This window comes from Histomonas meleagridis (genome assembly GCF_020186115.1).
Source record: "Histomonas meleagridis strain 2922-C6/04-10x chromosome Unknown contig_34, whole genome shotgun sequence".
Taxonomy (NCBI): domain Eukaryota; phylum Parabasalia; order Tritrichomonadida; family Dientamoebidae; genus Histomonas; species Histomonas meleagridis.
In genome coordinates, this window is record NW_027150875.1 from 267,136 (window position 1) to 280,120 (window position 12,985).

Here is a 12,985-nt window from a genome sequence, read left to right on the forward strand (position 1 = left end):
GTAATGATATATTAAATATTAACAATAAATTAAAAGGTATCACTTTTAATAAGGATTATGTCGAAACAAATGAAGAGGAAGATATTTATGAAAAATATACTAATATTAATCAAGATTTAAAAGTTAATGGTAATATAGAATTTGATTCTGTTAATAATATACCTATTGATAACTTTTCTTTAAAATAAATCATACTCATGATCAATATTTAACGAATGATAATCTAACTGATATAAATAAGGCTTTAACAGGAATATCATATAATGAATATGGTGAATAGACTAAGATTGAAAAAAAAAATTTATTTCTTGGTAATGATATCTCATGTAGAATATTGTCAGCAAGTCGTAATATCAATATTGATTGTAGTAAATATCCAGATGATACAAATATTTATAAAGGATTATTTATATATGCTGAAAAAATATTCAAAATAAATAAGTAAATATTTGGAAAAATTGCTTATTTTATTGATTTTTACTCATTGCTGAAAATCAATGATAACATTAATCTTTACATTAAGGCGCTGAATTGAGCCCAAAAATTGCCAAAAATCAAGAAATAAATTAAATAAACATACTTTTTACGTGTAATCATTTTTTATTTAAAAAAAAATCCGTTCAATTGGCTGGCCCAAGTTGTTGAACAATCCATGGATGTTGTCGTACATCTTCGAGCGCAATTCTCTGGGTTGGATCATGTTGTAGGAAGCGAGTAATTAAATCGCGTGCTAATGGCTTAACGAATGAAGGAAATCGAATATCAACGTTACAAATACGTCGACATGTATCCCTTTGACGATTCTCTTCGAATGGTGGTGCACCAACAAGGAATTCGTAGAGAAGAATACCAAGGCTCCAAGTATCAACACTTGCGTCATGATCTTTGCCTTCGATCATTTCGGGTGGTAAATAGTCAAGAGTACCACAAAGAGTTGTTCTCCTTGATGATGGAGCATGAACTGACCATCCGAAATCTGCAATCTTTAATTCGCCATTTAATCCAACAAGAATATTTTCTGGCTTGATATCACGATGGATTACATGCTTTGAGTGGCAATAGTTGATTGCATCACACATTTGCCATATGTAGTTGGCTGCTGTCTTTTCATCGAAGCGAATTTGATCTCGAAGAATCTTAAAAAGTTCACCACGAGCAGCATACTCGATAATGAGATAGATTCGTGTTTGATCATAAAAGTAACCATACATACGGATGATATGTGGATGACGGAGATGTGATTGAATTTCAATTTCACGACGAAGTTGATGTTCAATTGATGCCTTTTGAAGCTGCTTCTTGTTAAGAACTTTAAGGCCAACAATGAACTTTGATTTCTTTTCTCTTGCAAGATAAACGCGTCCAAATTTTCCATTGCCTAATGGACGACCAATTTCGAAATCATCTAATGTCCACTTATGGACTTGTGGACGATTTGATTGTGGAAGCCTCCTTGGCACTTTAGCAACCGGGCAATTTTCGTTTGGAATGTTTTCCCTCGAGCGAGACATAAAAATGATTTTAACGTACAGATTTCTAAACGTACAGAAGAATTCAATACAGTAATGTATTGTACGTTAAACAAACGGTTAAATAATTAAAAAGTGATATGGACGATACATTGGGTGGTACTAAATTTACCGGTTTACCAATCTCAAAAAGTTTCACTGCAGTGAAACTATAGTTGAACAAGAACTTCCGAAAGTATATCTCCAACACCAACAATTACATCAAAGTGAAAATGACAAGGAATGAATATATGTGATAAGAAAATGTTTTTAGTAAAAAAATGTTTGTAATTAAATGTTTTAGCAACAAAATAATACTAAATTGTTTGCGTTTAAGTAAACATTTTGAAGCTGAAGTCAATGAGAAAATGTTCGAAATTACAAATTATTAATTTTTTGGATTTAGATGATTACATGGAAGGCTATCACTTGTGTGTGATTACATCATGAATTTAGACAATTCTATACATTATTTGCTAATATTACAAAAAGGAACAATTTCTGGCAGAAACTTCAATTGAATAGTTTATTTATGTATGACTCGAAAACCTTTGAGTTTGTACTTAACAGATGAAGATAAAAAATTATCTGTATAACATTAATAATAAATTCTATTTTATTCATGTTAAACTTAAAAACATTTGAAGTACCATTTATAAATATGGAAATTAAGTTACTTAAATAAATGATAAATTGCATACTTTTTTTTAATTTATCCGTTTTGCCTATGCATTAAAAAACATAGGAACTTTTTTGTAGTTGATACACTCTTTTAACTTTGTAAGTTATATGAATATCTTCTCCATGCTTTGGAAAAATAATATTTCTATAAAATTTATCAATCCGCTGAGATTAATCATAATATGTAGCACATTCAGTACATGAATCAATTTTTTCATGAGAAAGAAGTTTTTCAAAGATTTTTATGTGATATTTTATATGTGGTAACGGGTGCATCTCCTCTTCGGAAAATTAAGGACACAAGGTACCTTTATAAGAGGTATATATACCTCCAAATGCATTTGGAAAAATGTTTAAATAATTTTAAATGTTATTTTTGAAACAAAATATGTTAAACAGCCAAAATATACTATGAAACATGATAATAAATTTCCAAAAAAATGAATCAAAACTCTACAAAATGTACATGGTGTATATTATAAAAATTAATTCATGAAATGTTACAAATTACTCAAAATAATTATTCGACCTGTAGTATGTACGTTTTTTTAATATTTCAATCTTTTTTTTATGATTAATTACCTAAGTTTTAAATTTCGTTTGTATCGTATTCGATATTAATATTTAATTAATGTATGTTAAAATCTAGAATTTGTTGATTATGGGTCAAATATATAGGTTTTAAATGAACATCAAATGACGATCGCAATTTGACTTTTTAATATGATATTTCGAAGCTTGTACAACAATAAAAATTTTTATTCAATTTATGGTTGTAAAACGCCGATAGACAATAACATCATTCAAAATCGAAAACAAAAATATCTTCGATATATGAATAATTATAAAGAAATTCATAATGTTTTTCTCATTGATTAGGAATATATTGTTTTTAAACAGGAAATAATACTTAATAATCGATATTATTATGAATGTTAATACGATTTATAATGAAATTATGATAATAGACAGTATAAATGAAGGAATTTATTATATTTATTCTGAATATTTTTTATATAATATGTGTTTTAAGGTACTATCCTACAACCGTGGGAAATTTGGATACTACCTTTCCAAAAAGTGGAGGTCCCATTCAATCATAATGGAGAATTTGAATCAGTTGTAATTTGCATCCGAAAATTTTCTATCAATTCGTTTCCTGTAAAAATGTCTTAATTCAATTTCATTTTGAATAATATACAAGTACCGCCATGTTATTTTTGAATGAAAATAATATTCGACAGAGATGGTGTGGAATGAATGTTGTAATATTTCATTTTCTGCTTTTTGATTTTTCTTGTTTTATGTCAATTCTCACTTATATGTACTTATTTTAACTAACTGTATTCGTTCTCACTTATATGTGTTCATTTCATTGTCTAATGTTAATTCTCACTTATATGTGTTAATTCTAATTTATTCTTATTAATTTTTTATTATATATGTTTATTCTCGCTTATATGTGCTTATTATCAGCTATATGTGTTTCTTTTCATCATTTTATGTACCAACATTTGCTCAAATCATTCAAATATTTTTCGGCTAATATATAATTTGAACGACTTTCATTTGATATAGATAATACATAGTGAACATGGGGTTTAGTTAAAAATGAATTCAAACTTATTCTAATTTCAGAAATGGAGCTCAGCTGATTAATTATTTTCAAAAAGTTCACAAATCAATGTTTACATTATTATTTCATTGAGCAATTGATTTAATTATTACCATCCAACCTCCACATAACATCGTATATTTTTTCTTTCATTTTTAATTGTCCTGATCGTCGTAAATATTAAATTACATTAAATTTTATACTAATGAAACATAATTAATATGTAGGACATGACAATTCATGAAAATTTATATGCGAAGCAATTGATATTATTGATCAATTTATAAAATATTAATTAAGTCAAAAATGAATTTTAGTGTAACATTGATATACAATTTGTGTTGTAATACACAGACAATTGAATATTTTACAATATCGTGATTCTTGATCGTAATTTAATTTAATATATAATAATAATTTTTTTTAATTCATTTTAATTAATGCAATGTATGATGTATGCAATGTCTATAACTTTCTATTTAATGATATCTGTTTCAGCACCATTCTTCGTAACCAATACACTCATGAGTTTGATGAGGGAGTGAGCAAATTCCACAAATTGAATTTTCATTTGTGGTTTTTATGCTTCTTGCTCTTCCTCTGTGTTTTTCTGTAGCATCTACTATAATCTAATGAGTTCCATCTATAAGATTAATTTCATTAACATCATTTATTTTGAATATATTATTTATAATGGTACTTAATCATTGCATAACCTCATCATAAGTTTCTTTTGTTCTACTTGCAAGGGAAGCAATTGTTTTTCCTATATGATACAGCTCAAGATATCTACCTTTTGATAAAAGTTCTGCCTTATTAATAGGTTTGCTTGGAATATCTTCTTTATTCTCAAAAAATTCAACATTACATTCTTGAATTCCACATAAAGAATTTATTTCCATGACTTCTTCTTGATTATAATTTAAGTTAATTTTCCAAAAATCATTTATATAATTCACATTATTGACATCTAAATAATGATGTAATGCTATTATTAAGTGAGCACATGGAATACCTTTGATAACAAATTCATTACAACCTCAGTAATCTCTTTTTGTTATACTTATGGTTTCATTTTGATTAAATTCATTAGTACAAATATATCCCATATTTGGACCAATTTCAACTATTTCAAAATATATTGAACGCTGAATATTTTTAATAATTTTTTATTGTATTTTGGGAGACCCATTAATTCCGGATAATTCTTGGGTAATATTTCTTCTCTGCCTATACAATATTTGATTATTTGTTATTTTAGCATTTAAATCAATTTTGTTAATTTCATCTCTAATAGAACAAAGTGATTTCATTAAATAATTTAATCTTCGTTTTATCATACGGTTTCGTGATTCTGCAATACTTGTCGTATTGCTTCCTCTTGTGAATGCATTGATTTTACTTTTAGCAAATTGAGTAATACAAGGTGTGAGGTTATCATCTATATGTTCATTCAGATTTTTGTCAATATTTTTTAACTTTTCAATTAAAGTATCAATGTTGTCTGGATAATCACAATAACATATTTGATGGAATATATTAGCTGCCACCATTTTTTGTTTCTTATTTAATCCAATTTTATTTAATTGTTTGATGAAATTTTTTTCAATGTGTTTTGCGCATAGAATATGTTTAGGGTTAAATCCTTCTTCTCTCAATTGTGAAAAAGCATGAATAAATGCACTGTCTTCATCAGTTATTATAACTTTTGTATGAAACTCAGGAAGTGTTTGTAACATGGTAAATAACCATTTGATAATTGTTTGGTACATTATGGCAGAAAAAAGTATTCCACCTGATTTAATATGTAAATATTGGTCTAACATTGAAATGGGAGTCATTTCCCATTTTAAAAAATGACTCGGTATTTGTGTTCCATCGATTTGAATTACATCAGAATATACGTTTAAATTTTCCAACTCATATGGCATTAATGAGAGAATCGCAATTCTTTTAATTTTTCCTTCTTCTCCAACATCAAATGTTAATGTACAACCACCATTTTCATTAATAAAATTTTGTAATTCAATTGAATCTGGAGTAAAATGTTCTAATTCTTTTTGATAAATAATTTGAGCTATATCAAATGTTGTAAAAGAAAAAGTTGGAACAATTAACGGTAAAATTTTTTGAATTTGAGAAGGAGACATTAATTTCCCAATCTTTTGATAACTGGAACTGTACTATCGTCTTTTAATAACGATGCATATTCACTATGGTTGTGAAAAAGTATGGATTTACATGAAATATAGAAATCATTTGATCCTTTTTTTGTAATAATAATTTGATATTTGCATTCTGTTTTATTTGTAGATTTTACATTATAAATCTTTCCACCTTTTTCACAATATAATCGAAAATAACTCAATGAATTTTTTCCATCTTTTTCATTAAGTTTAAATCCGTTTTTTAATGCTTCTGTAGACAAATATTCGATAAAAGATGAAATATTATCCATATGAATAGTTGACAATACATCCATGTTAAAAAACTCTATTCCACTTTGGTAAATAGGAACAAACTCACATCCTTGTTTAATAAATAATTGTTGAATAGAATAATTTTGTTTAATTGAATGAATTATCACAGAAATTAGTAACAACTGAAAAGCTTCGAATGGAACTTTGTCTATTGTTGGAATTTTTTCATATAACTCTTCATAGGAAGGAATTCGTTCCATGACAATATAAAAAAGTGACATAAGTGGCCATGGTTTGGAAAATATAACACATTATAAATATATTTATACTTTATTAATTATGAAACAACATGTAATAACTTACATTAATACACATAATTAATTTATTTTTAAGGCATCATTAGATTATTAAATAAAAATGTTCTGTTGACGAGAGAATTTTCGTATAAATTCAAATGTATGCATAATATTTTATATCGTTATATACTTTTTTTTCCACTTATATATTTGGGGGTTTAAATAATCATCATATTATACAGTGTCGCATTTATAATCATTATAACTGTTAGAAGTTTTTTTCAACAATTAAAATCCATGATTTGTAAACAGTCGTCACCGATATAATATTGTATGTTAATAAATCTATAAAATTGTAATAGATCAAAACAAAACAGACGGTTGACACTCTAACCGTAATATCTTCTCAAAAATTATTATTCAATTCCATCTATCGGAGCGGCTCTCAGTTTTTCCTAAAAAATTTCGGTTATTTTTTCTGATGTTTATTCTTCACATGTATCGTCATTCAATATTGAAAAGTTTATTATTAGAAAAAGTTTCATATGCGAATTAAATGATTTACTTACGCACTTTTTCCTTCTTATTGTAGGTGCTGACCATTTTTTACTATATAATGTCAACCAGCGAGCTCCTATAATGATTTGATTTATTTTTTTATCAATTTTTTTCTTTTTTTATCTTCTTTTAATTTTTTTCTTATCTTATTATTCTCTTTTTTAAAAGTGGGGCATAAACGGTCTCCCGGGAAATTTATTTTTTTTCAAGAAACCTCTGTGAATGTAATACTTACGATTAAAAAATAAACAATATTTCTGTCTGATGATGTACTTATTATTTATTGAAATATTAAGATTTTTGATAAAATATCGATAATTCCATATACAAACAAATTTTGTTTTTTTACATATTTCACATTACTTTCTAAGTTAATTTTTTTTTAAAGTATCCATATTTTGATCTTCAACACTTGGTTTTCCCATCAATTATTGAGATTTAAGCTTAATATATTGTATGATTAAAATATATATTCACATAAATTTTACGAATAGAAAAACGAGCTTTAAGCAAATTGATTCACAGAATTGTACGCAAGTAACAATTATTTTGATAATTAAAATCGATTTATTTTCAAGATAAGATTTATGTTGATTAACTTTTTTTTGCCTTGTAAATGAAGTTTTTATCATTCTGCTTGTATAATTTCACGTTGAATTTGAAGTTCATGAATGTTAGGTGAATCATATGATGCTATTTTTTACATATATACTGCAGACTTAGATTGAGTGCATTAAAGCATTAGTTATTTATATATGCATTCGTTTGCTTCAGTAAGAAAAACCATTATACATATGTATTTATGTAATTAAAATAATGAAAATGATTTTATAATGACAAAAAGTATTAATTAATACGTATATTCAATGTTTCAACAAGTTGAGATAAGAATACTCTTTCAAACCAAAAATAATGATTACTTATAATTTTTAATGAGAAAATTCATAATTTCACAAATATACCCGGAGTTAATTACGTGAGTCCAATAACTTCTATCTTCTCAAACTCATTAACTTGATATTTTTAATTAAGAAAAATGACACAACAACCAAGAAGACAGTAAGACGGAATGCAATTATTGTATATATTAATCAAAGCATCTTTGCAAGACAATTGAAATTGACATGTTGGTGTAAGTGGTTCCGAAATATTTTCCCATCCTCTACAGCCATGAAGATTTCCAAAATTAATTCCAATTCTCACACCTTCTCCTAAAAATGCATCATGGAAGCTATCAATTATGGACGGCTTCATGGCAAAAATGGAAGATGCAAAAACAGCCAATTAAGATATTCGAAATAAGAGTCCCATACGCAAAGTAAATTAATTCTCGAAATATACCTATTAATGAAAACATTCCAATGATTAAAACAGGGAGTGTAAACACTTTTCAATAACTTTATTATAAAAAGTTGGGAATCATTTTCACAAACCATTTTTTTGAATAAAAGTTATTTTAATTCTTTTACTCCATAACTATATTTTGAAACTATTTCCATTAGATATTGAACAATTTATTTATTACCCAAATGATAGTAATATTTTCATAAAATAAAAAAAAAAAAAAAATTATAATCAAATAAATATTTATTTCATAAATAACATTAGTCATTCCATAATGAATTATTTTTAACGTTATAAATCCTCAACATCCAATTCTTTGTAGTATATACCTCATTAAAATACCACAAACTAAAGTCAGTAGTAAATGTTACATTTCGTACCACATCAAAACCTTTTTGCTTAGTTTTCATATTTTCAAATTCGCCAAATCTATAATAAGAAAATTTAAACAATGTTGATTTCTTCATTTTTTGTTTCATTCCAGGTCCTACAATAAAAGGATAATTTTCATTTATATATTCACTAACGTTTATATTATCCATTGATTCCAAAACAGATTGAAATCTATTTATATCATCTAACACAAACCCAGAAGCACCTCCAAAAGAAATAACACAATAATCAACATCATATTCCTTAGCAATTTCAAATGCTTTTTCCTCATTAACAACAGCTAAAAACGAAACATTATTAATATGTGAAATATTATTTGTATTACCATCAATTAAAGTCGTTTTATTTGCTATAGACCATAATTGATAACCAATATCCCAAAATGACCAAATTATATCATTTTGATTTGTGTTCATATATAACCATCTATAAGCTTCTCTATGATCATCAGAAATCGAATCTGATAATTCATAATTGATATAATTATTAGAAAAGATATTAGATGATATATGAACAGTAAAGAAAATATGAAAAATAAAAATTATAAAAAGAAAAAGAAAAGAAAACAACGCTTTAAATGTTTTCTTATGTTTTAAAATCATTAAAATTATATTATGAATTGAAAATGATATAACAAAAGTAAAAAATGGAAATGAAAAAACAAAAAGTCGAACAGAAAAAAGTCCGAAAAAAAATGTTAAAATCCCCAATGAAAAAATTAGAATTGAAGTATTATTATGTATATAATAAATTTTATATAAACCATAAGGAAATAAAAATAAAAGAGGACCAAACGTTATGAAACATGTTATGAATGAAGAAGATTGATTTTCAGAAATCGCTGAAAATAATTTCGAATTTTTTAAGTTTTTAATTTTGAATATATATAAAACTTTTTCGGGAAATTTATATAAAAATATTAACAATAAAACAAACAAAAATATTATTAAATTCCTTTTTTTAAAATGAAAAAATATATTTAATGAATAAAAATTTAAAAAAAGAAAAACTAAAATCGAAAATAAAAATTCATTCGAATTTATAACTTTCTGTTTTGTTATTGGTAATGAAAAAGAAAAAAGTATTCCGAATATAAACCATAACGAATATGTAATATAAATACGAAATGAAAAATTTCCTTTTAATAGAAGAAGTAATACAAAAAATGGAATTGAATTTGTTACAAATGAAAATCCGCCCCATGTAATCATTAATAAACCATATGAAAGAATTAAAATGAATTTGTATGTAAAATTATCAGATGAAATCGATTTGAGAAATGAATAAAATATAATTTGTAAAAATGTAACGGAAATTGATTCATAGTCATAACAGCCGGAAGAAGTATACGAAATAAGACCTGGAAGAGTGGCTGTTATTAATGAATTTAAGTACCCAATTCTTGTGGATTTGATTAGATTGCCAAATAAGTACGAGAAAATTAAATGTATTATCGAAAAGAGAAGACTTATATGAATGCATACATATTTGAGTGATATATCAATGTGAAGATATTGAAAAAATCTTTTGATGTAATTACTTAAAATCATTAATCCTGGATAAGAAGTTTCTCCTATCATTCTGCCGTATGGATGCCATGAGGTATTATCAAACCAATTAAGAAATTCAGAAATACCGTTCTTATTGATGAATTCTGTCGATTTCCAATTAAAATGTGAATCGAATTCCTGAATGAGTGGTTCATATTTTATTTCCGAGAATAGTCTTAAAAATAAATCAAGAAATATGCATAAAGATATAGTTAAAATAGTGAAAAGTTTCATCAATCCATTTTTTGGTGAACGTTAAATTCCAAATTTTTTCTTCCTTGAGAATACACCACCCATCACAGTTATTATTCAAGTATTCTAAACACGATATTATATTATTCATGAATCAAATGCATATTCCAAGATTGATTGTTAAGTTGCTGAATCAATCATTTCGGAAAACATTTTTTCGAGTTTTGTTTATGAATATACATTGCATTTTTACTCATCTGAAGTTTCATTTTTTTTATATATTTGTATTGAAATTATAATGTAATAAATTAATTTATTTTGAGATCTTATTTGTATTTTTATCATATTTTCTTTTCTTATATCATTGCACTTGAAACTTAATTATTTAATTTGTCTTTTCACCGAAGATCAGACAAAATTTTGAGAATTGCAAATGGAATTTTAGTAAAGAATCTTTGTTTCATAATTTAATGATTTCATGTATAAAATTTGTGCATATTTTTTATTATTCGAGCTTTCAATGAATCTTTTTCAAGCATCAAGGTGTTATCATGCCAGAAACACATTGAAATTTCAATGCGAAAAAAATGCCACTATTGCACCTTAAATACCATTTGTAACTCCCTTTAATTATGTCACCTTTCTTAAGAAAGAATTCTATACAAACTAGCAACAATACAAAACTAACTTCAAGTTAGTTAAAAATGGAGAAAATGAAAACACTCAATATTTAACATATTCACTTTCTCTTATTACAATTTGCATATAAATTCTGGAAAATCAAATTTTGGTTATAACATTATACATCAACAGCGTTCACCATATTAAAAATATCTCAATTCCATATTAATTTATTTATCTTTTATTATAATTTATTTTGGTACTTCAAAACCTAATGACACCCAACCTTCTCTCAGGTTATGTGCCCTTGCAAACACTTCCAGGTACAGTCCGTTCGGGAACACCTCCTCAATGATGTCATACAGTTCCACAGGCTTATGGCTTTGTCTCAAGCTTCTCGGGCACACGATCAAATCCCTAAACTTTTCGGGCACCATATTATCGAATTTTTTCCCTTTCACACCGACTAAACATGTTTCCTTGTTATGCTGTAAGTAATGGCCGTTCGAAGGCTTGTACAAACCTTTTCGACTTGTCTTTATCCAATTCACACAATTCACAACTTTATACTCCCACATGTCTAACATCGTAAGTCCGACAGGTAGCATCGAAGCTACGACCCACAAAAAGATAAAACCATCACTTTGCACATGATGAATTTGCATCTTTGCAATGTCATCATATTTCATTTGTTCATATCCGAGAATTACTCCGCGAGTAATTTTTTGGTCTTGAAGTTCCCAGGGAGGGTCCATGACAATGACATCAAATTGCATCCGACGGCCTAAGTCTGCCCAATCAAATGATAAAACATTAGCCATTATCGAAATGGTTTGATTCATATCTTCATCATATGGTGTAACAACAATAAACTTGTCTTTAAGATCAGATGGAGTGTTGGAAATAGCTGCATCCAATTCGTCTATTAATTCGTCTATTTCTGTGTCCGAAAGATGTTGAATATAATCCATATCAAATAATGCCATTTGACCCTCGAGTCCAAAAAATTGCATCTTGTCCTCGGCTGCAGGATTATATGATGGAAGAAGTGTGTTGATATTGTTACAACCTTTGGGAAAATATTTATCAGGATGTAATATGTTCCCTTTAATCTTGTCATAAGGAACAAATTGACACTCTGTACCCATGGGTGATGTGTGAATATCGTCGTCATCAGTGGAACGTTGGTTCTTACGAATTAATCCTGTGGCTAATTGTGGAAAATCAAATTTTATGCGCTTGTTGGTATTTTTGCGCTTTGTACTGATGGGGTGGAAGTGGTGCGATTTGTAAGGTTTGATGGGTTTAGGTTCTGGTATCCATTCTTCTTCATCTTCATCTTCAGTTTTCTTAGATCGAGATTTCGTTTTTTTCTTCTCATCTTTTAGCATCTCGCCTTCATCAGAACTGAAGCTTTCATCTGAATCTACAAAAAAGTCAGCATAAGGAACGCGCGGAACATTCCTCATATTTGGCGGTTTTTATGTGCAAATTATGAAATGTGAAATGAAATAAAACGTTTTTGAGCAACTTTTTAATAAACTATTTAAAAACTATTTTTATTCGAAATTTTTATGTTTTCCCCTTAATCCCAATTAAAAATATATCACATTATTCGTTTACATTTCAAAAAAAATTTTTTTTTAAACTTACCGAATCTAAATACTATTTTTCTATAGTTTTTTAAATTATTAATGCAAAATTATAGAGCATTATTATGATTTTTATTACGCACTATATTCAAGTTCTTTTCGTGAAAGAACATTTAAGTGTTTAAAGTTTACCAAAGAAATCATTTTCTTTGAAA

At 26.9% G+C, this 12,985-nt stretch overlaps 2 protein-coding genes across 2 annotated transcripts; both read right to left on the reverse strand.

Moving 5' to 3' along the window:
- Positions 1–620: 620 nt before the first annotated feature.
- GO595_005463 (AUR protein Kinase) lies at positions 621–1,511 on the reverse strand (the record flags this gene model as incomplete). Its single annotated transcript, XM_067918708.1, has 1 exon — positions 621–1,511. The coding sequence occupies one exon, from the start codon at positions 1,509–1,511 to the stop codon at positions 621–623; it is 891 nt and encodes a 296-aa protein (XP_067774413.1).
- Positions 1,512–11,429: 9,918 nt separating this feature from the next.
- Positions 11,430–12,647, reverse strand: GO595_005464 (MT-A70 family protein; the record flags this gene model as incomplete). The annotated part of the gene is made up of 1 exon (XM_067918710.1): positions 11,430–12,647. The coding sequence occupies one exon, from the start codon at positions 12,645–12,647 to the stop codon at positions 11,430–11,432; it is 1,218 nt and encodes a 405-aa protein (XP_067774414.1).
- Between the last annotated feature and the right edge of the window lie 338 nt (positions 12,648–12,985).